The sequence below is a fragment of the Hyperoodon ampullatus genome (genome assembly GCF_949752795.1).
Source record: "Hyperoodon ampullatus genome assembly, chromosome: 9".
Taxonomy (NCBI): domain Eukaryota; kingdom Metazoa; phylum Chordata; class Mammalia; order Artiodactyla; family Ziphiidae; genus Hyperoodon; species Hyperoodon ampullatus.
Genome location: NC_136922.1, coordinates 60,472,952 through 60,500,463, shown reverse-complemented (window position 1 = coordinate 60,500,463; position 27,512 = coordinate 60,472,952). Strand labels below are relative to the sequence as shown.

The 27,512-nt window shown below is 41.7% G+C and overlaps 1 protein-coding gene and 1 pseudogene across 5 annotated transcripts in view; both read left to right on the top strand.

Moving 5' to 3' along the window:
- Positions 1-27,512, top strand: part of JAZF1 (JAZF zinc finger 1) — a gene marked incomplete at both ends in the record, with an annotated part of 355,552 nt that overhangs the window by 290,144 nt on the left and 37,896 nt on the right. For 3 of the 4 annotated variants that reach the window (XM_079711331.1, XM_079711330.1, XM_079711329.1), the window contains one exon: positions 15,315-15,511. In XM_079711331.1, the coding sequence (XP_079567457.1) occupies positions 15,319-15,511 (193 nt within the window). Of the gene's footprint in view, positions 1-15,314; positions 15,516-27,512 lie in introns of all 4 variants that reach the window. The other variant, XM_079711328.1, reaches the window with a different exon arrangement.
- On the top strand, positions 21,294-22,392 carry LOC307058468 (heterogeneous nuclear ribonucleoprotein A1-like; annotated as a pseudogene). Its single transcript has one exon. The product of its transcript is annotated as a heterogeneous nuclear ribonucleoprotein A1-like (transcript).

Sequence of the window (27,512 nt, the reverse complement as noted above, 5' to 3'; positions counted from 1 at the left end):
TGAGCTTATTTTTGTGTATGGTGTTAGGGAGTGATCTAATCTCATACTTTTACATGTCCCTATCCAGTTTTCCCAGCACCACTTATTGAAGAGACTGTCCTTTCTCCACTGTACATTCCTGCCTCCTTTATCAAAGATAAGGTGACCATATGTGTGTGGGTTTATCTCTGGGCTTTCTATCCTGTTCCATTGATCTATCTTTCTGTTTTTATGCCAGTACCATACTGTCTTGATTACTGTAGCTTTGTAGTATAGTCTGAAGTCAGGGAGCCTGATTCCTCCAGCTCCATTTTTCGTTCTCAAGATTGCTTTGGCTATTCGGGGTCTTTTGTGTTTCCATGCAAATTGTGAAATTTTTTGCTCTAGTTCTGTGAAAAATGCCAGTGGTAGTTTGATAGGGATTGCATTGAATCTGTAGATTGCTTTGGGTAGTAGAGTCATTTTCACAATGTTGATTCTTCCAATCCAAGAACATGGTACATCTCTCCATCTATTTGTATCGTCTTTAATTTCTTTCATCAGTGTCTTATAATTTTCTGCATACAGGACTTTTGTCTCCTTAGGTAGGTTTATTCCTAGATAGTTTATTCTTTTTGTTGCCTTGGTAAATGGGAGTGTTCCCTTGATTTCACTTTCAGATTTTTCATCATTAGTATATAGGAATGCCAGAGATTTCTGTGCATTAATTTTGTATCCTGCAACTTTACCAAATTCATTGATTAGCTCTAGTAGTTTTCTGGTAGCATCTTTAGGATTCTCTATGTATAGTATCATGTCATCTGCAAACAGTGACAGCTTTACTTCTTCTTTTCCGATTTGGATTCCTTTTATTTCCTTTTCTTCTCTGATTGCTGTGGCTAAAACTTCCAAAACTATGTTGAATAAGAGTGGTGAGAGTGGGCAACCTTGTCTTGTTCCTGATCTTAGTGGAAATGGTTTCAGTTTTTCACCATTGAGGATGATGCTGGCTGTGGGTTTGTCATATATGGCCTTTATTATGTTGAGGAAAGTTCCCTCTATGCCTACTTTCTGCAGGGTTTTTATCATAAATGGGTGTTGAATTTTGTCGAAAGCTTTCTCTGCATCTATTGAGATGATCATATGGTTTTTCTCCTTCAATTTGTTAATATGGTGTATCACGTTGATTGATTTGCGTATATTGAAGAATCCTTGCATTCCTGGAATAAACCCCACTTGATCATGGTGTATGACCCTTTTAATGTGCTGTTGGATTCTGTTTGCTAGTATTTTGTTGAGGATTTTTGCATCTATGTTCATCAGTGATATTGGCCTGTAGTTTTCTTTCTTTGTGACATCCTTGTCTGGTTTTGGTATCAAGGTGATGGTGGCCTCGTAGAATGAGTTTGGGAGTGTTCCTCCCTCTGCTATATTTTGGAAGAGTTTGAGAAGGATAGGTGTTAGCTCTCCTCTAAATGCTTGATAGAATTCGCCTGTGAAGCCATCTGGTCCTGGGCTTTTGTTTGTTGGAAGATTTTTCATCACAGTTTCAATTTCAGTGCTTGTGATTGGTCTGTCCATATTTTCTATTTCTTCCTGATTCAGTCTTGGCAGGTTGTGCATTTCTAAGAATTTGTCCATTTCTTCCAGGTTGTCCATTTTATTGGCATAGAGTTGCTTGTAGTAATCTCTCATGATCTTTTGTATTTCTGCAGTGTCAGTTGTTACTTCTCCTTTTTCATTTCTAATTCTATTGATTTTTCTCCCTTTTTTTCTTGATGAGTCTGGCTAATGGTTTATCAATTTTGTTTATCTTCTCAAAGAACCAGCTTTTAGTTTTATTGATCTTTGCTATCGTTTCCTTCATTTCTTTTTCATTTATTTCTGATCTGATTTTTATGATTTCTTTCCTTCTGCTAACTTTGGGATGTTTTTTTTCTTCTTTCTCTAATTGCTTTAGGGGCAAGGTTAGGTTGTTTATTCGAGATGTTTCCTGTTTCTTAAGGTGGGATTGTATTGCTATAAACTTCCCTCTTAGAACTGCTTTTGCTGCATCCCATAGGTTTTGGGTCGTCATGTCTCCATTGTCATTTGTTTCTAGGTATTTTTTAATTTCCTCTTTGATTTCTTCAGTGATCACTTCGTTATTAAGTAGTGTATTGTTTAGCCTCCATGTGTTTGTATTTTTTACAGCTCTTTTCCTGTAATTGATATCTAGTCTCATAGCGTTGTGGTCGGAAAAGATACTTGATACAATTTCAATTTTCTTAAATTTACCAAGGCTTGATTTGTGACCCAAGATATGATCTATCCTGGAGAATGTTCCATGAGCACTTGAGAAAAATGTGTATTCTGTTGTTTTTGGATGGAATGTCCTATAAATATCAATTAAGTCCATCTTGTTTAATGTATCATTTAAAGCTTGTGTTTCCTTATTTATTTTCATTTTGGATGATCTGTCCATTGGTGAAAGTGGGGTGTTAAAGTCCCCTACTATGATTGTGTTACTGTCGATTTCTCCTTTTATGGCTGTTAGTATTTGCCTTATGTATTGAGGTGCTCCTATGTTTGGTGCATAAATATTTACAATTGTTATATCTTCTTCTTGGATTGATCCCTTGATCATTATGTAGTGTCCTTCTTTGTCTCTTCTAGTAGTCTTTATTTTAAAGTCTATTTTGTCTGATATGAGAATTGCTACTCCAGCTTTCTTTTGGTTTCCCTTTGCATGGAATATCTTTTTCCATCCCCTTACTTTCAGTCTGTATGTGTCTCTAGGTCTGAAGTGGGTGTCTTGTAGACAGCATATATATGGGTCTTGTTTTTGTATCCATTCAGCCAATCTGTGTCTTTTGGTGGGAGCATTTAGTCCATTTACATTTAAGGTAATTATTGATATGTATGTTCCTATTCCCATTTTCTTAATTGTTTTGGGTTCGTTATTGTAGGTCTTTTCCTTCTGTTGTGTTTCTTGCCTAGAGAAGTTCCTTTAGCATTTGTTGTAAAGCTGGTTTGGTGGTGCTGAACTCTCTCAGCTTTTGCTTGTCTGTAAACGTTTTAATTTCTCCATCAAATCTGAATGAGATCCTTGCTGGGTAGAGTAATCTTGGTTGCAGGTTTTTCTCCTTCATCACTTTAATTATGTCCTGCCACTCCCTTCTGGCTTGTAGAGTTTCTGCTGAGAGATCAGCTGTTATCCTGATGGGGATTCCCTTGTGTGTTATTTGTTGTTTTTGCCTTGCTGCTTTTAATATGATTTCTTCGTGTTTAATTTTTGACAGTTTGATTAATATGTGTCTTGGCGTATTTCTCCTTGGATTTATCCTGTATGGGACTCTCTGTGCCTCCTGGACTTGATTAACTATTTCCTTTCCCATATTAGGGAAGTTTTCAACTATAATCTCTTCAAATATTTTCTCAGTCCCTTTCTTTTTCTCTTCTTCTTCTGGAACCCCTATAATTCGAATGTTGGTGCGTTTAATGTTGTCCCAGAGGTCTCTGAGACTGTCCTCTGTTCTTTTCATTCTTTTTTCTTTATTTTGCTCTGCAGCAGTTATTTCCACTATTTTATCTTCCACCTCACTTATCCGTTCTTCTGCCTCAGTTATTCTGCTATTGATCCCATCTAGAGTATTTTTTATTTCATTTATTGTGTTTTTAATCGATGCTTGATTCATCTTTAGTTCTTCTAGGTCCTTGTTAACTGTTTCTTGCATTTTGTCTATTCTGTTTCCAAGATTTTGGATCTGGGAAATAGAATCTTGCATCATCTTTACCATCATTATTCTGAATTCTTTTTCAGGTAGACTGCCTATTACCTCTTCGTTTGTTAGGTCTGGTGGGTTTTTATCTTGCTCCTTCTCCTGCTGTGTGTTTTTCTGTCTTCTCATTTTGCTTATGTTACTGTGTTTGGGGTCTCCTTTTTGCAGGCTGCAGGTTCGTAGTTCCCGTTGTTTTTGGTGTCTGTCCCCAGTGGCTAAGGTTGGTTTAGTGGGTTGTGTAGGCTTCCTGGTGGAGGGGACTAGTGCCTGTGTTCTGGTGGATGAGGCTGGATCTTGTCTTTCTGGTGGGCAGGTCCACGTCTGGTGGTGTGTTTTGGGGTGTCTGTGGACTTTTTATGATTTTAGGCCACCTCTCTGCTAATGGGTGGGGTTGTGTTCCTGTCTTGCTAGTTGTTTGGCATAGGGTGTCCAGCACTGTAGCTTGCTGGTCGTTGAGTGAAGCTGGGTGCTGGTGTTGAGATGGAGATCTCTGGAAGATTTTCGCCGTTTGATATTATGTGGAGCTGGGAGGTCTCTTGTGGACCAGTGTCCTGAAGTTGGCTCTCCCACCTCAGAGGCACAGCACTGACTCCTGGCTCCTCAATTTGGGATGATTTGTTGTCTATTCATGTATTCCACAGATGCAGGGTACATCAAGTTGATTGTGGAGCTTTAATCCGCTGCTTCTGAGGCTGCTGGGAGAGGTTTCCCTTTCTCTTCTTTGTTCTCACAGCTCCTGGGTCTCAGCTTTGGATTTGGCTCCGCCTCTGCGTGTAGGTCGCCGGAGGGCGTCTGTTCTTCCGCTCAGACAGGACAGGGTTAAAGGAGCAGCCTCTTCGGGGACTCTGGCTCACTCAGGCCGGGCGGGAGGGAGGGGCACGGAGTGCGGGGCGAGCCTGCAGCGGCAGAGGCCGGCGTGACGTTGCACCAGCCCGAGGCGCGCCGTGCGTTCTCCCAGGGAAGCCGCCCCTGGATCCCGGGGCCCCGGCAGTGGCGGGCTGCACAGGCTCCCGGAAGGGCGGTGTGGACAGTGACCTGCGCTCGCACACAGGCTTCTTGGCGGCGGCAGCAGCAGCCCCAGCGTCCCACGCCTGTCACTGGGCTCCGCGCTTTCAGCCGCGACTCGCGCCCGTCTGTGGAGCTCCTTTAAGCAGCGCTCTTAATCTCCTCTCCTCGCGCACCAGGAAACCCAAGAGGGAAGAAAAAGTCTCTTGCCTCTTCGGCAGCTCCAGAGTTTTCCCGGACTCCCTCCCGGCTAGCTGTGGCACATTAGCCCCCTTCAGGCTGAGTTCTCGCCGCCAGCCCCAGTCCTCTCCCTGCGCTCTGACCGAAGCCCGAGCCTCAGCTTCCAGCGCCGCCCGCCCCGGCGGGCGAGTAGACAAGCCTCTCGGGCTGGTGAGTGCCGCTCGGCACCGATCCTCTGTGCGGGAATCTCTCCGCTTTGCCCTACCCAGGTATGTGGGTAGTTTCTTGCCTTTTGGGAGGTCTGGCGTCTTCTGCCAGCGTTCAGTAGGTGTTCTGTAGGAGTTGTTCCACGTGTAGCTGTATTTCTGGTGTATCCGTGGGGAGGAAGGTGATCTCCGCGTCTTACTCTTCCGCCATCTTACCCGGAAGATCGATTTTTCTTTTTAATGAGAGGCTGGTGATGGTAGATGGTAGTTAGATAAGGTGTACCACTTGGCAATAGAAATGGGCAACCGAGTGTTAGTTATTAAATAAGTTTATTTATTTATTTACTTATTTTTGGCTGAGTTGGGTCGTTGCTGCGCGCGGGCTTTCTGTAGTTGTGGTGAGCGGGGGCTACTCTTCATTGCAGTGCACGGGCTTCTCATTGTGGTGGCTTCTCTTGTTGCAGAGCTCGGGCTCGGTAGTTGTGGCGCATGGGCTTAGTTGCTCCACAGCATGTGGGATCTTCCCGGCCCAGGCCTCGACCCGTGTCCCCTGCATTGGCAGGCGGATTCTTAACCACTGCGCCACCAGGGAGGTCCCTAAATAAATATTTTTTAAAGTTTTAGAATACTCAAGCTATACTATAGCTGCCCTTAAAAAAAAAAAAAAAAAAAGAAATATAGTTGTCCAGAGAGTAGTTAAAAGGAAGATCACCTCTTCTCTTTTTTTCTTATGTCCTTCTCTTTTCTCCTCTCCCTGTCCCCCCAAATTAAGGTGAACTCTTAATAAACTAGCTGCAATGTCTGATATGAAATTGGCTTGCCCTGGTGTTAATTTATTTTGTGCAAATTAGACTGGAACTACTCCTCAAAGTCCAGGAACTATATCCTCCTGTATATATCACATGTAAACTTAGTAAAGAAAAGGGAGGAAGAAAAAAGGTGTCTCACTAATGCAATAAATCTGTTGGTTTTGGTTTGGTACCCAAGAACAAAATCTGATTCATTGGTGGTGCTTCACAAATTATGCCCACAACCCATGTGAATATCAGATGAAAATCTCAAACACACAAACCCCTCACAAGTTAAGTGCCAAACTGATCTGATCAGATGGTGTGGGTTTTTTCCTGGTGCTTCTTTTAGTTTTATTATTTTGCATTAAATTTTTAACAGCAGCATATTAAAAGAGGCTCTGAGTTTTGGTGACACTGTGAAAAATTTTATGAAGCTTCAAAATCCACCCCATAGGCCTCAGATTGTGAAGGCAAAAATAGCTCTGGGATGAGAAATGAAACATATGATTGTTCAAAACATTACTAGAAACTTTCTGAAATTAGTATTACTTGGGAGTCCAAATTGTCTTTTGTCTTTGAAAAGAAGAGCATTCATTAAGTTCCCTGATCACCAGGAAAGGCCCTTCTCTTAATGAAGGGGCGCAGACAGGCAGTCACTCCACTTGCTGCCAGCAGGTCATGTTTCACTGGCCAGCTGTTCTAACCAAACACCCCTCAACCTCACTGTGGCTTTACATTGCTAAAATGAGAGGAGCCACCCCATGAATTTATTAGCAGATGTGTGTTCTGAAAGCCATCATTACTCTGAGACCTAGAACAGCCAGATCCTCTGACATGTGGACCACACATGATCACATGCTGAAATGTGCCATTATTCCCATAGCCTCTATTCGAATGTCTTACGGATCATTCTGCTTCCTTACTGGCTTTCCGTCCATCCTTATCCTGGACTGCACGTTGTAGTAGTTGGAGAAAAGGAAAATCCCTAAGGTACTCTCCACTGGGAAGATCGATTGTTGTCCTTGTCAGGTCAGAGATCCCACTGTCCAGAGCGATGAGTTAGCAGATTTGCGAGTGCTTAGAACTGTGGTCTATCTGCCAGCTCCTAGCAGCTTTCCTCAAAAGCTTTCTTGGCTTCACAAACTGGTTTTCACCAAAACATGGCAATGCCCAAAGGGCCATTGAAAAGGCAGATCAAAGCTTTTGAGCTTCAAATGAAGTAGTTGGATGTGGTACTTTGTACAGAGGTCTGGTTGTGGACCACATCTGAGCCTTGTGCGACTTTATGAATCTCCCAAGTAGAGGGCAGCCTATAACTGCATAGAAAAACATCTTCCCATCAAGTAGCTGTGCTCCTGTTGCCTGTCCTGCTAGAAAGGCCTTCTACAATTGGCTTCTTCTCAAGAAATCAAGGCAGAGAAGTAAAGAAGAGGAGGTGTGTGGGTTTATAGATGCTCCACCTCCCAGCATGTTATCCTTAAGGAGAGGAACCATCTGTTTGTATTCCAGCTACTGTAACTACCTTTTTCAAATTTGCCTATGATTGAAGCAGTAATTTAATCAATCAATGCATGCAGAATCAGTGAAGGTGGCTTGTTGCTTTCAGAATCAGCAGAACTCATGATGGCAATACTTATCCTAATACCCAGTAGTTTAGCTCAGAAGTAACCAAACTGCTGGCGTTAAGCGTCAGAATGAAAGATTTGTGAGTTAGGATTTCCAGAACAAGAGTCGTTCACATGATATTTGTCAAACACCGAGTGCCAGGCCCTATTCCAAGTGCTTTACATGTATTAATTCACTTCATCTTCACAACTCTGTAAGATAGCCCTTATTATTTTCACCATTTATAGGTTAGAAAACTGAGGCACAGAGAGGTTAGGTAATGTGCCCAAGGTCACACAGCTGGAGAATATAGAGGAGAAATTAGCATCTAAACAGTCTGCCTACAAAGCCCACCTCTTAACTGCTACACTAATATTTTCAAACTGCAGGCCGTGACCTATTAGTAGGTCAAGAAATTAGTGTGGTGGTCATGACCAGGATATTTTGTTAAAATCAAATAGAATAGAAAAATATCAGAGTATATCACAGGTAGTAAGGATTGTTTCAAGAAATTTTTGTTTCAGATGTTTACATAAAAATTCTTTGTCTTTGCGCCCAGATATGTTTCACACGTCATAGTTCTTCTGATTTCAGAAAGACAATATGGTGCAAATACTGCCTATTACATAACTCTCCCTACAGGGTCCAGGGCAGCCCCCTGTAATCAAACACACTGATGTTTGTGCAGTAAAGCATATAAATATTCACACTAAATACAATAAATAAAGTGTGTAAATAGCCTTTAAGTAGTTCACGGCAGGGTTGGTCCCCCCGTGAGTTTTGCTGTCAAACATAAGAAACTTTCCAATTTTCAGAGCTCTAGAGATTTCAGAATTGCAGATTGCGGACCTAATTATACATACGTGTGTACAGGCTTTCTTATAATGGATTGAGGTCAAAAAAGTTTGGGAAACCTGGCCTGCGGGAATCATTGACTGTTGGAGCTGGGAAGGAACATAGGGGTGATATATTTCTTATACCCATAAAACCAAAACTCCTCAGTTTTAACAAGTAGAAAAACCAGGGCCAGACCGGGGGTTGGGAGGAACATTGGGATTTCCAGAGGCCACACGCTTCTTCTCCCCAAAATGAGCCTCCTGACACACAGCTCCGGCCTCTGGACTACATGGCCTCTTCAGAGTCTTATAATAACAACCAAACCACACCATGCGTCTCAGAGTTTGGATTCTTGTCAGGTTTTTCTGAGAGAGGCTCGAGTTTCTAGTGGTCACTTCCATCACTGGGTTCTCCAGGGTGGGCGGAAGCCAAGTGGTTTTGCCCCAGCAGGACACTTGGGCTCAGGTGTTTGGCCGGAGAGTGAGGTGCAGGGCGGGCTCTGCCCGGGCTCCAGCCAACTCTGTAAATTTCCTGAGTTTGTGGTTGAAAGTGGTCTCCATGGACCAGCAATTTGACATTTTCCCCCTGCGGTGTTATAGTCATGTTTCCATGTTTAATATGTCAGACTGAATGAACATTGTGGTCTAAGGACTTAAAAGATTTATAATGGAGTCTTGAAAATTTACTTAAGGAATATGTACTTCCCCAAGCAATAACAAATATTACTGCAAATGACCATATTAAATTAAAGTAACTTGGGCACTGCTGATTTGTAGGAAAGTTAAAATTAATCTTATGGCAGTTTCAGTTTCAAAATGAAAACATGACTTTGCCTGACCACAGATTTGCAGGCTGGTAGTCAACAGTGAATGAACCCTCAAGTGACTATTTTTTTATTTTAAGAAATATCCAGTTCACTCTATGTGTAGAAAAGCAATACTAGAAGGAAAATACCCTGAAAAATCAACCATAGTTGTATCTGCAAACTTCAAAAGTTCTGGTAAAAACTTTTTTCATAAGCTGAGTGGTGAGTACATGGATTGTCTTTTTATTCCTCTTTAAACTGTGCTTGTAAATACGTACCCTCAGTTGGGTGTGTATTACCGAATTTTTTTAAATGTTTTTAAGCACAAGTCACAAATCCATAAAAAATTTTCTATAAGTGTTCTTTAATGAGAAGTCTTACTTTTATACTTTTAAAAAGGAAATGAAGGCTTCCTTATCCATCCCTCATCCCTTCCCCGATTAGCTCCTTTAGTGAATAGGCAAGGAGCCTGGTTCAAATGCTTTCTTTCCATATTAAAAAAATAATAATAATAACTACAGGTATACTGGTAAATGTTTAACGGCTGACTGTTGGGGTGGGGAGAAAACCCTGATTTGTAATATTTGCCAACTTCCATGGTTTAAATACTCCCATCATGGCCAATTTCAAGCAACCAACATTACATTTCTGAACAGAGTTGGGAAGAAATGTGCAGTAGCATACAGCATCATATAGTATTCTACCAAACAGATATGACATTATTAATGTAAATAACCTAAATAGCATAGATAATAGTAAAATGAAAGAAAATGATAAGAACTGATAAACCTTGTGTATTGTTACCTTTATTTTTAATATGCTTGTTTTAAGTTCACATAATTTATTTTTTATTTATTTTTTAATTTTTATTTTATATTGGAATTTAGTTGATTAACAATGTTGTGTTAGTTTCAGGTGTACAGCAGAGTGATTCAGTTTTACATATACATGTATCCTTTTTCAAGTCCTTTTTCCATTTAGGTTATTACAAAGTATTGAGCAGAGTTCCCTGTGCTATACAGTAGGTCCTTGTTGGTTATTTTATTTTTTAAACTTTTTATTTTACATTGGAGCATAGCCAATTAACAATATTGTGATAGTTTCAGGTGCACAACAAAGTGACTCAGCCATACATATACACGTATCCATTCTCCCCCAAACTCCCCTTCCATCCAGGCTGCCACATAGCATTGAGCAGAGTTCACTGTGCTATGCAGTAGGTCCTTGTTGTTTATCCATTTTAAATATAACTGTGTACATGTGGATCCCAAACTCCCTAACTATCCCTTCCCCCCACCCTTCCCCCCTGGTAACCATAAGTTCATTCTCTAAGTCTGTGAGTCTGTTTCTGTTTTGTAAATAAGTTCATTTGTATCATTTCTTTTTAGATTCCGCCTATAAGGGATATCATACGATTGTTATCTATTTTAAATATAGCAGTGTGTACGTGTCAATCCCAAACGCCCAATCACATAATTTTAATTTTTAATAATGGGTATGTTTAACAGCTGGCCTAAATCCCTAAACATTTAACGATCAGCTCTCACAAGCCAGCAGAAGCCCGCACCAGCACACGAGTACCCAGAACAGTTGCCATTGCAAAGCAGAAAGAATTCAGGGACGTGGGCACAGCGAGTCTTCCCTGTATCACAGCCCAGTGAGGCTACAAATCCAGGGCCCCCAGGAGCCAAGGGACCCCACATAGCAGAACTGGCAGACCCTGGGAGGAAGAAGGCCCCTGCTCTTCCAGTTGCCCCACTTCCAACGTGTAAACCCCCAAGGGGTTTCCTCTGCATTTCCTCAGGCCCTAAGCTTCAGCTCCTTAACCCCTTTCAACTTAACCATGACTCTCCAGCAAACACAAGAAAGCTCAGGGTTCTTTGCTGTGCCATTGGCAACCTGGCAGAGCAGGAGCGTTCGACAGGGTCCCAAGGCTGACTTCTCAGATGCCAGCTCTGCCACCAGCCAGCAAAGTGACCTTGAACAGCCCCCTTCACCTCATTTCCCAGTTACTGTGAAAAATGAGGGGGTTGGACTAGGTGACCTGTCTCATCCAGGTTCCTCGCTGCTCTAAAACCCCATGTTGGCTGCGATTACTGAGGGCTTCAGAGAAGATCACCAGTCATGTCAAAGTCCATTGAGAAAAACTCATCAGACCACAGAGTGGTGTGGCTTCCCAAGCCTGAACTCCCTCTCATCTGGGAATACAGGGGAAACATTTCTAATCCTGATGAAGGAACGATCTGGGTTCTGGTCCTTCAAGGATATGTCGAAGTGCAGCTGCCCTTGAAGGTGGAAAATGCTCAGAGCCAACTTAAGTCCAGTTCTTGGATGCAGTCACAGCCTTTATTTATTCTGCCTCATCAGGCTCTTTATAAACTTGTCTCCCCAGGTGATTCTTTGCCATTGGGAATCCACCCATCTTTTGACAAACTGTATTGATGGAACATTGCTTGAAAACTTTAAGGTTTTAAACAAGTCTCCAAAAAATAGGTAAAGTCACGGGTGATAAGTGAAAGAGGAACACTGCAACACTGCCAAGGGAGAAACTGGTGAATTTTATCCAGTGCTCCAGAGGCGTTTTTATGCCCATGCGTGTGTGTGTTGTCACCAGGAATAAATTCTGCAGCTGTGTATCTTGGTATGGCAAGCTTGCCTTGATTTATGGGTATAGCTGCAAGTTCATAACCACCAACCCAAGGGAGAAGGAGGGAGAGTGGAGGGAGAGAAGGGTTGACAGAAGTGTTTTATGAGTTTCATGTTTAATGCTTTTAACATGGTGCCTCGTTCTTGCTTCTAGAAACCACTTAGCAGATACAAGCCAAAAATAGATGGCTGTCCATAGCCAACCAAATCCATGAGGGGGTGAAGGTGAGGGATATGTGTGTGCACATTGTCGTGGTTGTTTTTAGTTGTTTTTATCTCTGAGCTGTAGGAGAGTATTTATTTTACAATAAAAACCCTGAGCTGTGATACTTTTATACTTTTTAACCAGAGTAAGAGAAGACACTGCAAAGCCTGCAAAGCTCACTAGCTCGCTTGCTCGCTTGCTCTCTCTGGCAAGAGTTTCTTTCTGACACTCTCTGTGCACTCTCTGGGCTGATTCCTGGTCAGCTATTCCACATTCTATCCTACTATACATGAGGCATGAACCAGGTGCTTTCAGAGCCATAGACACACAATGCATCCTCAAGAAACTTGGAGTAAGGTAGATGGAATATACAGATAAGACCACATTTATGAAGCTTTCTGTAATCATAACAGCCACTTCCTACATGACAGGCACTGCTGCCTTGTTTAATCTTCACAACAGTCCTCTGAAATCAGCACTATTATTGCCTTGTCCACCAGCAGGTGACCTTCCTCCACCATGAATATTCAGACTCACAAGATGACCAGAGGCCGCCATGGGCGCTGGGTCTTTTCAGAGAGATAAAAGGCAGAGCCACAGCCTGCCAGCAGGGCCACGTCACACCTTCTGTGAAGTTCTTACTGGTACATGTGGCAGTCTATCCAGATGCAGATAGAAGATGCCCCTCGGGCAAAGGTGGGAGCTGCCCTGGAATCAAAGCTCTTATAACACTCCCTGGGCACGCTCCCTAGTTCTCTTCAAGGGACATGTTCAGGGGCAAGATCACGGTGCTCAGGAAGCCCAGAGCTCTGGCTTCCTAACAGGTGTGGACAGATGGTTTCTAGCTCCTCCCACTCCAGATGTCATTTACCAGTTGGGGGTCAGTCTTAATATAAGCAGTGTTGCCCAGTAGCATATTTGACTTACCGTCTTGGCAGGTTACCAGAGTTAACCAAAGATCGAAGTCTCTTATAGAAAGGGAAAAGAGGTATGTTAACCCTTTATCTACAATTATTAGTCCCATTTTTCAGAGAATAAAGCTGAGGCTTAGAGAGGTTCATCAGCTTGCCTCGAGTCACATAGTAAGTCACACAGCCGGCATTTGAACCCTGGCCTGCCTGACTCCAAGTCCCATGCTGTTAACTAAGATGCAAGATGTAAATTTTTCATTCCACTCCATAGCATATCTGTGTTTATTTTCCTATTTAAAAAACTAACTTAGGGCTTCCCTGGTGGTGCAGTGGTTAAGAATCCGCCTCCCAATGCAGGGGACACGGGTTCGAGCCCTGGTCCAGGAAGATCCCACATGCCATGGAGCAACTAAGCCCGTGCGCCGCAACTACTGAGCCTCCGAGCCACAACTACTGAAACCCATGCTCCGCAACAAGAGAAGCCACCACAGTGACAAGACCACGCACCACAACGAAGAGTAGCCCCCGCTCACTGCAACTAGAGAAAGCCCGCACGCAGCAACAAAGACCCAACACAGCCAAAAATAAATAAATTAATTAAATAAATTAAAAAAAAAAAAACCCAACTTGAATGACCTACACTGAGAGCCTTGGTCTTCCTGGAAGAAGCAATATGTTTAGCCTGTGGTTTCACCCACTCCCTGGTGCACTGCATACCCCAGTTGAAGAAGCTCAGCACTATGCCAGTTAGCAGTTGTACTTAGAATAATAAACGAAAGCACCAGTTCCTGCTTTTCTCTATAATCCAGATTTTGAGTAGAGGTTTATGAGGAGGGAAAAAAGAAGTTTTAAGAGCAATAGAACCAACTTTACATCTGAAAATAAATGAGTACGTGGCTGCCGGGTGCAAACAATTCTGTTTTACATTGTCATTCCTTTCTTCTTTTTAAATCATCACCATCTTGTAGCACAAAACCTAAGAGCTCAAGGCAAAACTCGTAGCTTTATTACAGTTTGTTTCAACGTAATAAAATCCAGTTTATGCATATAGATTATATTGCAAAAGCCCTTTAAGAAATGTGCCATCCATGTTCCAAGTGTAAAAGTAGACATTTTAAGACACTGTAACTCTATTGTAACATTTTTTCATTGGGTGTTTGAGCAACTCAAAGCTTTTACCAGGCATGAGAACTATCTGTTGACTTAACAAAATGCCACAGTGTAATGAAGACAAATTTGAAGGAATTTTGTAGGCAGAATGTGAAATGGCTTGGGTAAAATACCATGTTTAAGTGCAATGGAATTAGTTTACGATGAATTGTATTAAAATAGTCAAAACACAGTTGGTGAGAGGGTGGGGTACGGAGGGGAGTTGAGAGGTATGGTTATGGTCTGGTTCTTCGCTTAGGCAGTGGGCACAAGTGTATGTTTTTTTCACCTAAACATTTTCATATACTCTATTCACTAGGCTTTTCATCGCAGTTTTCAAAAAGGCAGTTGACATTTGCTCTTTAGGTAGGAGATACCATTTCATAGATTGTTTTGAATCTCTTATTACATGAGTTTATGAAATGCTAGATTAAACAGTGAGAACAAAGTTTGAATATAACTAACATAAGAGAAGTGTTGAAAGAATAACTTTGAAGTTTCCGCAGTGAAACTATCAAGAAAAGTCACCTTTCCCTTTATGAGTAATAAGATCACAACATAAACAGATCTTTCTCTGTGATCTTCCTCCTGGTACAGTGCTCGTACCCTCTTATTGAATCTGCTTGGGCAGGTTTGTTCAGTCATTTGATAAATGTTTGCTAAGATGGGCCTGGCAGCGTGCTAGCAACGATTATAGGGACTCGGGTCCTTTCTTTTCAGCTAATGGCTGGGGAGACAAGACCTTCAGTCAGCCAAGAAAGTGTTAAAAACCCAAATAATGATAGGAGAGTCCAGAGTACAAAAAAGAATCAAAGTTTTCATGAAGCCATATATGTTCAGTGGCACAAACAATAAATACTACCAACCTACAGATGAAGGAAGTCCTCTGTGGCTGGGGGTGGAACTTTGAGAGCAGGTGTACTTTCTGAGGGTTGAGAGGACCTTCCCAGAGAGGCAGTCTTGTAACTGAAGGCACTGTAGTGAGTACAGAGTCTATGTGTATCCATTTCCTGCACAGAGGGTTTGCCCAGGGAAGAGAGGATCCTGACTTTGGGGAACTTTAAAACAAGGAGCTAGAAGATAATTTCATCATGTAGGAAAAGGGCAACTGTTGTGAGTTTTTGGAATTGGGACCTGTGAATAAGCCCCTTTCCCAAGGTGGAGTACCTGTCAAACTTGAGTTCACTGTCATAATCCTCCTGCTCAGTATATGGTCCTGGTTACTCATAAATGGTCCCTTCCACTGTTGCTGCAGGTTCATGACAGACGCTGCCCGCCGAGAGCAGGAGTCCCTAAAGAAGAAGATTCAGCCGAAGCTCTCGCTGACCTTGTCCAGCTCCGTGTCTCGAGGGAATGTGTCCACGCCGCCTCGCCACAGCAGCGGAAGCCTTACTCCCCCTGTGACTCCGCCCATCACCCCCTCCTCTTCATTCCGCAGCAGCACTCCAACCGGTGAGTGGCTTGGCCCATGGGGAGTGTGTGTGTGTGTGTGTGTGGTGTGCTGGGGGCCGGGGACAGATCATGATTCAGACCCACCTCTTCTTTGACCCTTTACTGGTCCCTATAGCGTTTGCTGATTCATCCATCTATTTATTATTGAAGAAATATTTATAAATTATCATTTATAATATGCATGTGATAATGGTTTTATAGATATGTTTTCAAGCCTTTACTGTTTGTTATGTATGAAGTGATGCAGTGTCTTGGATTTGCTTCGGTCAAGTTGAGAAGTAGATCAAACAAGATCGATTATATGTTGTTTATTGCCATGTGTTGATTGTTGTTGAAGCTGGGCGACATATACATAGGGGTTCATCATACCATTCTCCCTATTTTTGCTTATTTAAGAAATTTTCTATGATAGAATGATTAATTTTTAAAAATTAGAGTGCCTCCCGTGTGCCAGGCCTGAGCTATAGTAGTGAACCAAAGGAGACCCCTCCCTGTTCTTCCTGATGGACTGAGGCCTAGTGGAAGATGTTGGCATTTTAGGGGGCCAACAAGAACATTCTTTCTTGCCTTCCCCTCCCAAATGGAAGCAATTTGAAAAATAAAACAAGACTTGGAGGTGAAGATTAAAATTGACTTTATTACTGCATAAGGCTAAACTGCAGAATAGAGCTAGCTAGCATCTGTAACAACTGTCTTCCCTGATTTGAACTTATTCCCAAACATTCCTTCTAAGCTTGCCTGCCTGGGAGCAGACCAGAGTGCGCCCAGGCCCTGAGCTGAACATGCGCAGAAGCTTCTCCCAAGTAAGAGTTCCATTAAGTCAGCAGTGATAGAAGATGGTAGAAAGAGGCTGGAAAGGTCCCCTCCTCTTCTTTTTTGCATCTGAGCACAGGGAATATATTTCCCCTCACTCCCATAGGGGTATAGACAGGCATTCATCCAATAAATACACCAATAAATATATCATTGTAACCATAAACTCGCTATATGGAAGAACTCAGTGATAGGAGAGCATAAAGAGAAGGGCTTGACAGGGTCAGGAAAGACTTCCCTGAAAGGTAAGTAGGTAAAGAGGGAAAGAAGGCGCTTCCAGCCAAGCAGACAGCATTTTTCAAAGGCTCCATGATGCGGAGCCTAGCAGGTCCCAGGTACTGAAGGTCGGCCAGGTGGTGGGGTGTTTGTTAGATGAGGCCAAGGAGGTCTGCAGGGACCAGGGCACTTAGGGTGTTATCCTAAGAGCAAAAAGAAGCCACTTAGAATCACACCATCACTTCAGTAGCATTGCCCCTTGACCATGGGTGAAAATGTTTATTTTTCTCTTACAGTTTATGTAATTCTCTTTTATCCATCTCCCATCAAGGGAGGTGACCGCAGTCATATTTCTCAGAGTGTGTTTCAGAATATAACTTTCACAAAGTAGTAATTGGGAAAAGGGATTCCCTAATAAGTTTGGGGAAATGTTGGGTTAGACAAAGGTAAACTGGTTTCTTCAATACAGGGCTTTAATATATACATTGTTATTCTCCAAGAGGAGGGTTTAGAAAGCTTTCCAAATTTAGTCGCTTTGATTAGAGGACCTCTTTTTCTAGGGGCATCTCTCGGGGCTCATGGTTGGCAGATACCCTGTGTTCCATCAGGACTGGACATTTTGAAGACAGGATAGGTGCGCGAGGCAGACAGACTGAGTTCCTACCGAACTTCGCCCTTTACAAATCACTGATGATACCCATTACTTAGGTTTCTGTGTGAGAGTTAAATGTGATAGATATGCATGCCTTAAACACTCAGTAAATGTTCGTCTCTGTGGTCCAGAGTCTTCAACTAGTTGCTTCAGGAGCAGAATCGGAGGTCATTCTAGAGAGGATGAATTGGTTTCGTTTGTGTTGGGCATTTGTCCCTTTCTTTAGATAGACCACCATGTTTCTCTTACATTTTATTTCGTGAAGATTTACTTTCCAGCATCTCTGTGTAACATTTACTGTGTAGATCTAAGGAATGCCATGATAGTGTAGTATAATTCTTCAGTTCTCTTTTCTGAGTATTTCTATGAATATTTATTCATATATAATGTGAATTATGGGGCCAGTTTTATACCTGGCTGTGTTTTATACCTGACTTAATATGGATTGACTCATAGCCAACACCAGATAACCATGACCTCCCCAATTAATAATGGGAGCTTTAGAACCCCATGAAAATAAAGACATTTTGAAAGTGAGAGTTTATTATTTTTCATGTAAGAATGTTTGGAAGAAATGGAATCATTTCCTTTCCTTCAGACGTAAAGAAATCTTTCTGACACCTTGTCTATTTTAGCAATTTCCCACTGAGAGAATTAATATATGTTGTGGTAAAGATGTATCATTTTCAGTTTGTCAACATCATTGGTAAATTATTTGCTGCTTGAAGAACCTTCCATGTAAACATCAAAAATTAGCAGGGGAAATGGTTTCTTAAACTCCTACCCTGTACCATTTTGACTGTATACATTTTTCAATGTTTGAAATGTTATTTTACCTGTAGTTAGAGAGATCAGCTTATTTTGCCTGACTAATGTGGTTTCAGTCACTTTCATTGCCAGGTTATAAGTAGTTTTCCATGTTTCTACCTTCTAAATTCACTCTTCCAAGTTTCATATTCAGGATGTGTTCCTGGTGCAGAAGTAATAGTCATCTTGCAGAAAGTTTCATTTATAAAGTATTCTTTAAAATATACTGTCTTAGTATGGTACTGGCACAAAAACAGACATATAGATCAATGGAACAGGACAGAAAGCCCAGAGATAAACCCACACACATATGGTCACCTTATCTTTGACAAAGGGGGCAAGAATATACAGTGGAGAAAAGACAGCCTTTTCAATAAGTGGTGCTGGGAAAACTGGACAGCTACATGTAAAAGAATGAAATTAGAACACTCCCTAACACCATACACAAAAATAAACTCAAAATGGATTAGAGACCTAAATGTAAGGCCAGACACTATAAAACTCTTAGAGGAAAACACAGGCAGAACACTCTATGACATAAATCACAGCAAGATCCTTTTTGACCCACCTCATAGAGAAATGGAAATAAAAACAAAAATAAACAAATGGGACCTAATGAAACTTAAAAGCTTTTGCACAGCAAAGGAAACCATAAACAAGACTAAAAGACAACCCTCAGAATGGGAGAAAATATTTGCAAATGAAGCAATTGACAAAGGATTAATCTCCAAAATATACAAGCAGCTCATGCAGCTCAATATCAAAAAAAACAAACAACCCAATCCAAAAATGGGCAGAAGACCTAAATAGACATTTCTTCAAAGAAGACATACAGATGGCCAACAAACACATGAAAAGGTGCTCAACATCACTAATCATTAGAGAAATGCAAATCAAAACCACAATGAGGTATTACCTCATACCAATCAGAATGGCCATCATGAAAAAATTTAGAAACAATAAATGCTGGAGAGGGTGTGGAGAAAAGGGAACCCTCCTGCACCATTGGTAGGAATATAAATTGATACAGCCACTATGGAGAACAGTATGGAGTTTCCTTAAAAAACTAAAGATAGAACTACCATATGACCCAGCAATCTTACTACTGGGCATATACCCTGAGAAAACCATAATTCAAAAAGATACATGTACCACAATGTTCATTGCAACACTATTTACAATAGCTGGGACACGGAAGTAACCTAAATGTCCATCAACAGGTGAACGAATAAAGAAGATGTGGCACGTATATACAGTGGAATATTACTCTGCCATAAAAAGGAACGAAATTGAGTTATTTGTAATGAGGTGGATGGACCTAGAGTCTGTCATACAGAGTAAAGTAAGTCAGAAAGAGAAAAACAAATACCGTATGCTAATGCACATACATGGAATCTAAAAAAATGGTACTGATGAACCTAGTGGCAGGGCAGGAATAAAGACGCAGACGTAGAGAACAGACTTGAGGACACAGAGCGGGAAGGGGAAGCTGGGATGAGGTGAGAGAGTAGCATTGACATATATACACTACCAAATGTAAAATAGATGGCTAGTGGGAAGCTGCTGCATAGCACAGGGAGATCAGCTTGATGCTTTGTGACGATCTAGAGGGGTGGGATAGGGAGGGTGGGAGGGAGACTCAAGAGGGAGGAGATATGGGGATCTATGTATACATATAGCTGATTCACTTTGTTGTACAGCAGAAACTGACACAACACTGTAAAGCAATTATACTCCAATAGGGACTTCCTGGTGGTGCAGTGGTTAAGAATCTGCCTGCCAGTGCAGGGGACACAGGATTGATCCCTGGTCTGGGAAGATCCCACATGCTGCAGAGCAACTAAGCCCATGCACCACAACTACTGAGCTCGCGCACCACAACTACTGAAGCCCACGTGCCTAGAGCCTGTGCTCTGCAACAAGAGAAGCCACTGCAATGAGGAGTCCATGCACCACAACGAAGAATAGTCCCTGCTCACCGCAACTAGAGAAAGCCTGTGCGCAACAATGGAAGACCCAACGCAGCCAAAAAATAAATTAAAACATTTTTTTAAAATTATATTCCTATAAAGATATATTTAAAAATATATATACTGTCTTGACTAGACAGAATTAGATCTCAGTTTCATCCTGGAGTTTCAAGTACTTTTTAAGGATTCTGGAACTAAGATTTATTTTGTAATTTCTAAACCCTAGGGGAATCTTCTTTTCTCATTTTTTTCATTTCCTATCCTCATTTGTTTTGTGTTCTTTTTTAATGTACTTTTTAAAAGTATTCACTTAAGGAAAGCTTAGAATGGGTCAAGAATCTTTTCTATGAAGGACCAGATAGTAAATACTTCAGGCGATGGGGCCTCTGTTTCAGCTACTCAACTCTGCTGCTGTAGCAGGAAAGCAGCTATAGAACTATGCAAACAAATGGACATGGTGTGTTCCATAAAATTATAAGTTTTTGTGGAACCTTATTTACAGATTTGGTCCACAGGCCATAGTTTGCCAACCCTGGTTTAAATCACAGAGATAAAGAATTAAAGATAGGGGACTTCCCTGGCCGTCCAGTGATTAAGACTTCACCTTCCAACGTAGAGGGTGCGGGTTCGATCCCTGGTCAGGGAGCTAAGATCCCATATGCCTTGGGGCCAGAAAAGCAAAACACAAAACAGAAGCAATATTGTAACAAATTCAATAAAGCCTTTAAAAGTGGTCCACATCAAAAAAATCTTTAAAAAAAAAAAGAATTAAAGATAAATGTGATTACTATGTATAAAATAGTCAACAAGGACCTAACTGTATAGCACAGGGAACTATACTCAATGTTTTGTAATAGCCTATAAGGGAAAATAATCTGAAAAAAAAATCTATCTATATGACTGAAGCAGTTTGCTATATACCCGAAACTATCACAACGTTGTAAATCAACTGTACCTCAATTAAAATATATATATATAAAATAAAGATAAACATGATTAAATTTACTGAAAATAAAGTGTTAAAACAATTCATACCATTCTCCTTTAAAAGTAATAATAATCTAGAGTATAACTACTGAGAAGGAAAGGCAACTTAGATTTTTTACTGTATATGCCTATGTATGATTATTTAATCCTAACACCAACCCCACTGAGACAGCATTATTAATTCCCATGTACAGATTGCAGAAATAGAGGCTTAATAAGGTTAATTTGCACAACGTCACGTGTCTGTCACTTCCAAAAATGAGGTCTTTCCAGTGTACTCATACTTTATTTCCACATTAATCATTATTAACACCTTTTTAAAAACTTCATTAGAGATACGTTCGGTAGATTACTCCTTTCTGCCCGTGCACACATGGTAAGCACTGTTGACGTCTCCCCACTCCACTGCCGTCATGCCTAAGTCAGAGTCACCCAAAGAGCCCGAACAGCTGCGGAAGCTCTTCATCGGAGGTTTGAGCTTTGAGACAACAGATGACAGTCTGAGGAGCCACTTTGAGCAGTGGGGAGCACTCACAGATTGTGTGGTAATGAGGGATCCAAACACCAGGCACTCCAGAGGCTTCGGGTTTGTCACGTATGCCACTGTGGAGGAGGTGGGTGCGGCCATGAAGGCAAGGCCACACGAGGTGGATGGAAGAGTGGTGGAACCAAAGAGGGCCGTCTCAAGAGAAGATTCTCAAAGACCTGGTGCCCACTTAACTGTGAAAAAGATTTTTGTTGGTGGCATTAAAGAAGACACTGAAGAACATCACCTCAGAGATTATTTTGAACAGTATGGGAAAATTGAAGTGATTGAAATCATGACTGACTGAGGCAGTGGCAAAAAGAGAGGCTTTGCTTTCGTAACCTTTGATGACCATGACTCTGTAAACAAGATTGCCATTCAGAAACGCCACACTGTGAATGGCCACAACTGTGAAGTAAGGAAAGCCCTATCTAAGCGAGAGATGGCTGGTGCTTCATCCAGCCAAAGGGGTCGAAGTGGTTCTGGAAACTTTGATGGTGGTTGTGGCGGTGGTTTTGGTGGGAATGGCAGCTTTGGTCATGGAGGAAACGTCAGTGGTCGAGCTGGCTTTGGTGGCAGCCATGGTGGCGGTGGCTGTGGTGGCAGCGGGATGGCTATAATGGATTTGGTAATGATGGAAGCAGTTTTGGAAGTAGTTTTGGAGGTAGTGGAAGCTACAGTGATTTTGGCAATTACAGCAATCAATCTGCAAATTTTGGACCCGCGAAAGGAGGAAACTTTGGAGGCAGAAGTTCTGGCCCCTGTGGTGGTGGAGGCCAATACTTTGCCAAACCGCGAAACCAAGGTGGCTATGGCAGTTCCAGCAGCAGCAGGAGCTATGGCAGTGGCAGGAGGCTTTAATTACTGCCAAGAAACAAAGCTTAGCAGGAGAGGAGAGCCAGAGAAGTGACAGGGAAGCTACAGGCTACAACAGATTTGTGAACTCAGCCAAGCACAGTGGTGGCAGGGCCTAGCTGCTACAGAGAAGACATGTTTTAGACGATACTCATGTGTATGGGCAAAAAACTCGAGGCCTGTATTTGTGACTAATTGTATAACAGGTTCTTTTCGTTTCTGTTTTGTGGAAAGTGTAAAGCATTCCAACAAAGGGTTTTAATGTAGGTTTTTTTTGGGGGGGAGGGCACCCATGCTGTTGATTGCTAAATGTAATAGTCTGATCATGATACTGAATAAATGTCTTTAAAAAAAAAAAAAAAACCTCATTAGACCTTCAGCCATTTAGCTGCCCCAGTTACTACTTCTAAACCTAAAATACAAAAATACATTAAGATAGGAACTGTGGTTCACCTTCATTCACAGTAACCCTCACTTTTACCCCACTCCATCGTTCAAATAGCAGGTCAGAACTGAAGAACTTACCGGTTTAGTTTAGTCAGGGTTTTCTTTAAGGGTGGGTTGGAGCTGACTCCAGGGAGCCAGTTGTTAAATATTCAGGCTTGCAAACCAGCTGTTAAAAGTTCATCCTGAAATTGTCCATGGGCTCCACTCTAGAGACCCTGATCCTGTTGGTGGGTTGGGCATTGGGGGTTTTTAAAACCTCTCTCTAGGTAATTCCAACCTACAGCCAGAGTTGGGAAACCACTGCTTTTAAATGGGACCCATCTTGTCATAGCTGTGTGTTTTCTTGCCTGGGTTAACCTGTATTCCACTTTGCTTGGAGAAAAGTTACTGTAATCTACTTGCTTAGCTTCCAGACATGAGTCCAATGGGACTGAATGAATGCTTGCTTATGTCTTAGTGGAGCTGCCGTGGAAAGAGTTGGCTGGATTTCTGGTTATAATAGCACTTCACAGTCTCTCCTGGAAAATATTTGCATATATTTTTTGGCCCACTTGGGAAAAATTCAAGTATTAAACCAGAGAAAGGTACCAAAGGAAATTAAACAAATTTTTTTGTTTTCTTGTTTAGGCGGCCTATAACAACCATGAAGTCACAGATTATATCTATAAATGCGTAATTTAAGTTTCTGCATTGTGTTGTTTCATTTCATATTCCTGTGCCTCCTGCTATCTGGCCTGATAGTAGACCTTTAACATTCCTTTATAGTTTTGGCAATAGGTTGCTCAGATTATAACATTTTGCAGTTCTCCGGAGTTACTAATAAACAGCAAATCATTTTAAAAAGTGAAGTATTAATTTTACCCTCAGGATGGAAATGACTGATAGAACTGACAAAATTTAGCTTGACATTTAGAAGCTCTGTCTGAGTGGAGTTGAGGTGAACTCTCCCCCAATCGCTTTATTTTTAGAAAATGAAATACACCTAAACAGCCTTACTAAAGGCAGAAAATCTGAGAGGAAAAGATAACTAAGGTAAGGTCTAAACTAACATAATTCCCCCCACCGACCCAAAAGAAGAGAATGAAACAGAAGGAAAAACCTCAGAGAGATAAATCCCATCCTATTTAATGGCGGAAAAGAAGAAAATTGAAATATTTTAGCCTGACTGAATTTTGTGACCTACTTATAAAGTCCTGAGGCCAGGGTTTGGTATTTCTAACAGATTCTGCCCTAAAGAGTTAAATAACTGGACAATGCCTAAAAAACATTCTCTAAACTCTTCCCATTGAGAAAATGGCCTTGATTTATATTTCCCTTTTCACATAAACGTGCCGTCTTAAGCTGGAGAATGACTTCATGTTGCTGTACTCTCTGGCTTTCGTATATTCAGGGTCACTAACACACCCTTTCCTGGCCTATGACTTGTTTGCTTGTTTGTTTATATACTGCTTTGTTCTAATCACTGGCCTTTCATCTTCTTCATTGATTGACTTGTAAAATTTTTATCCTGCTTCCTGAGTGTTATGGTCCAGTCTTGTAGCTAATTTGCTTCCTTCCCCACTGCATTATGCAGATGCTTATTTTTAATCTCTTACTACTCAAAGTGTTGGTTAGAGTAAGGATGGCAACGACGAGATAGTACTTCAATTATTTTTCCTCAACTACATCACTCATAAGAGACCTTCCCACACAAAACATTTTCTTGACTTGAAGAAAGCAATCAAATTGATGCCGATCTGTAATAATAATAGATTATATCTTTATAGTGCACAAAAACATTCACATCACCATTTATTAACCCCACTTTAAAGGCAAAAGAAATCGAGGCTCATCTAAGTGAAAACTGGCCCAAGTTCAGCAGTCCCCAAGTGAGTGACCCTGTTTTCCACAGCACCAGGATGGGGTATCTTCTCATTTCACATAATTTATGGAGCATCTATTTTGTTACAGTCACTGTTCCAGGTATTGGGAGTACAAAAAAGCAGAAGGCATAGCCCTTATGGATTAGAACTTCCATCTCTTAGTAGAAGCAGGTTATACACATGTAGAGCAGACACTTAATGAACATGACATACACACAGGTGGACTAAATGACTAGCATGGATGATTAGCTAGACAAGATGGAGGTACACATAGAGTCATTCTTTCCATACTGTTTTAGTGCAGTTATAATCTGTGTATTCACATCCACACAATGTCTTAGAAATTGTAAGGCAATGTGAATTCCAAAGCAGTTGGAATAAGGTGAGATCAGTGGGAAAGTGATTTGGGGCACACAATTTTAGAGCATGATCATTATGGTATGTCAGCTTAGGGAATTCGTAAGCAGACCCAGATATGTTGACAAAAGGTATTCTGTAAACCTGGAGTTTTCTGGGCCATCTTCTAAAACCCTGGGAACATAGAGGTAAAGTGGTGAGAGCTTTTGGCAACTGGATCCAAATCTTGGTTCTGCAGCTTGAGAGACAGATGGCCTTAACCCTTTGTAAGCTCGGCCTCCTCATGTATACATTGGAGACAGTGCCTACCTCCCCGTGAGGATTAATGTGATAAAGATAGGGACGGAAACAACTGCTTGTGTTAACACTGTCTCTACTTAAACCTCCAATTTAGAAAGGACATTAGCTCTGAAAGCCCTACTCTGCATCCAAGACACCCAGTGCGTTCAGGAACCACCAGGTCAGTGGTGGAAATGGCCGACATGTCAGGGCTTCTTGAAGTAGCTATACAGCACGTTCAAAACAAAGAAAACATTTTGTGCTCTTAACTGAATCCTGCCCTTCTGGACAGTATTTCACCAGCCCTGGCCAGGACCACTTGTGCATGTTTATTTTTTGTCTGTACTAGCCTCAGAGGAGATTGATTCCAGTAATGTGCATTACTGGTGGCATTTGCTAATGATGTGCTTTTGGGCATGGGCATATTTTCCAGAGGAAGGGGTGTCATATCTGAGAACAAAAATGACACTATTTGTTATCAGAAATACAGGAGCATTTAAGATAACCATTTTATGACCAGAGCTGGTAGAAGTTAAAAGCGTTAGCAGGTTTACAGATTTTTATAGTTTGTCTTGTTGTTTTAGTAAAGGTAGCAATAATAACCCTTTTAATTGTGGAACTTCAAAGCATGAAGAAAATGGAATATTGGATGTTTCTAACAGATACACACACTTATCAACGAGCTCTCTCCCCTCCCTTGTTGAAGGATGCGCCCACGTAGGCCCAACCACCATCACTATCTGGGGTGGGGGCACCCCTTTGTCCCACCGTCTCTGTCAGATGCCCCACTGAACATCTCACTGATAAGATATGTCAAGGTCTTAGAGCCATGTAAAGGGCATCTCAAGGTCTTCGGGACCAGGTGAGTTTTGAGTACGGTGTCCGGGAAACTCCTTGCCCTCTTTCCTGTGAAGGGCAGAAAACATCCTCAAAGCTGCTCTGAGAGGAGAGGGCATCAGATGTCACTGTTCCTCCACCCAGCCAAGGAGGGAGAGCCCTACAGAGGTCATATAGGTTCTCCAGGGCTTCAGGCTTCAAAACCAAAGTGATGTTGGCTGAGCAGTACCACTCTAGGTGTTTACCCAAGAGGAATGGAAGCATACGTCCACAAAAGACAGGTGCAAGGATACACAGGGCAGCTTTATTTCCAATAGCCCAGACTGTTAACTAGGCCATCTCCAGGTACACGTATAAACAAACTGTGATCTGTCCATACAGTGGAATACTATTTAGTGATTAAAAAAAAAAGAGAGAGAACAAAGTACAGTTACACCAAAAAAAAAAAAAAAAAAAAAAACCCACCATGGATGAGTCTCAAAAACATTATACTGGGGACCTCCCTGGTCGCACAGTGGTTAAGAATCCACCTGTCAATGCAGGGGACACAGGTTCAATCCCTGGTCCGGGAAGATTCCCACATGCCGTGGAGCAACTAAGCCCATACGCCACAACTACTGAGCCTGCGCTCTAGAGCCCGCGAGCCACAACTGCTGAAGTCCGCGTGCCTAGAGCCTGTGCTCCGCAGCAAGAGAAGCCACCGCAATGAGAAGCTCGTGCACAGCAGTGAGGAGTGGCCTCCACTTGCTGCATCTAGAGAAAGCCTGTGCGCAGCAACAAAGACCCAACGCAGCCAAAAATAAATTTATTTAAAAACAAAAAACATTACTCTGAGTGAAAGGAACCAGACACCAAAGAGTACATATGAAATTCAAGTAGAGGTAGCTGATCCGTAATGATGGAAATCTGAATAGCAGTGGACTCGGGGAATGTGGGGAAGGGTCGTACCCAAGAGAACTTTCTGGACTGATGGAGATATAGTCCATATCTTGATTGAAATGTTGGTTACACAAAGGTAGACATTTATCAAACTAACTGAATTAGACACTTAAGATCTGTGCATTGGATTTACCTCAGTTAAAAAAAAAAAAAAAAGTTGTTGGCCCAGGCAGAAATGAGGAACAGGAGCCCACAACTTCCACTCACTCCTTGAAAGAGCAAAGAGCATTTCCTCTGCTGTAAACAAGCCATTTAAGAACAAAGGAAGTAAATACACGCAGTAGTTTGAGAAGAAAATCTCTGGAATTTCCTCTCTGTTGAAGAAAGACAGCAGAATCCTTTATTCTCAGCTTTGGAACTCTGCAGAAATGATAGCATGGTCAAATAAAACAATTGCTACACTTATTAAATGAAGAAGAACTAGTTGCCAGACACTGGGTCTCAAGACACAGAA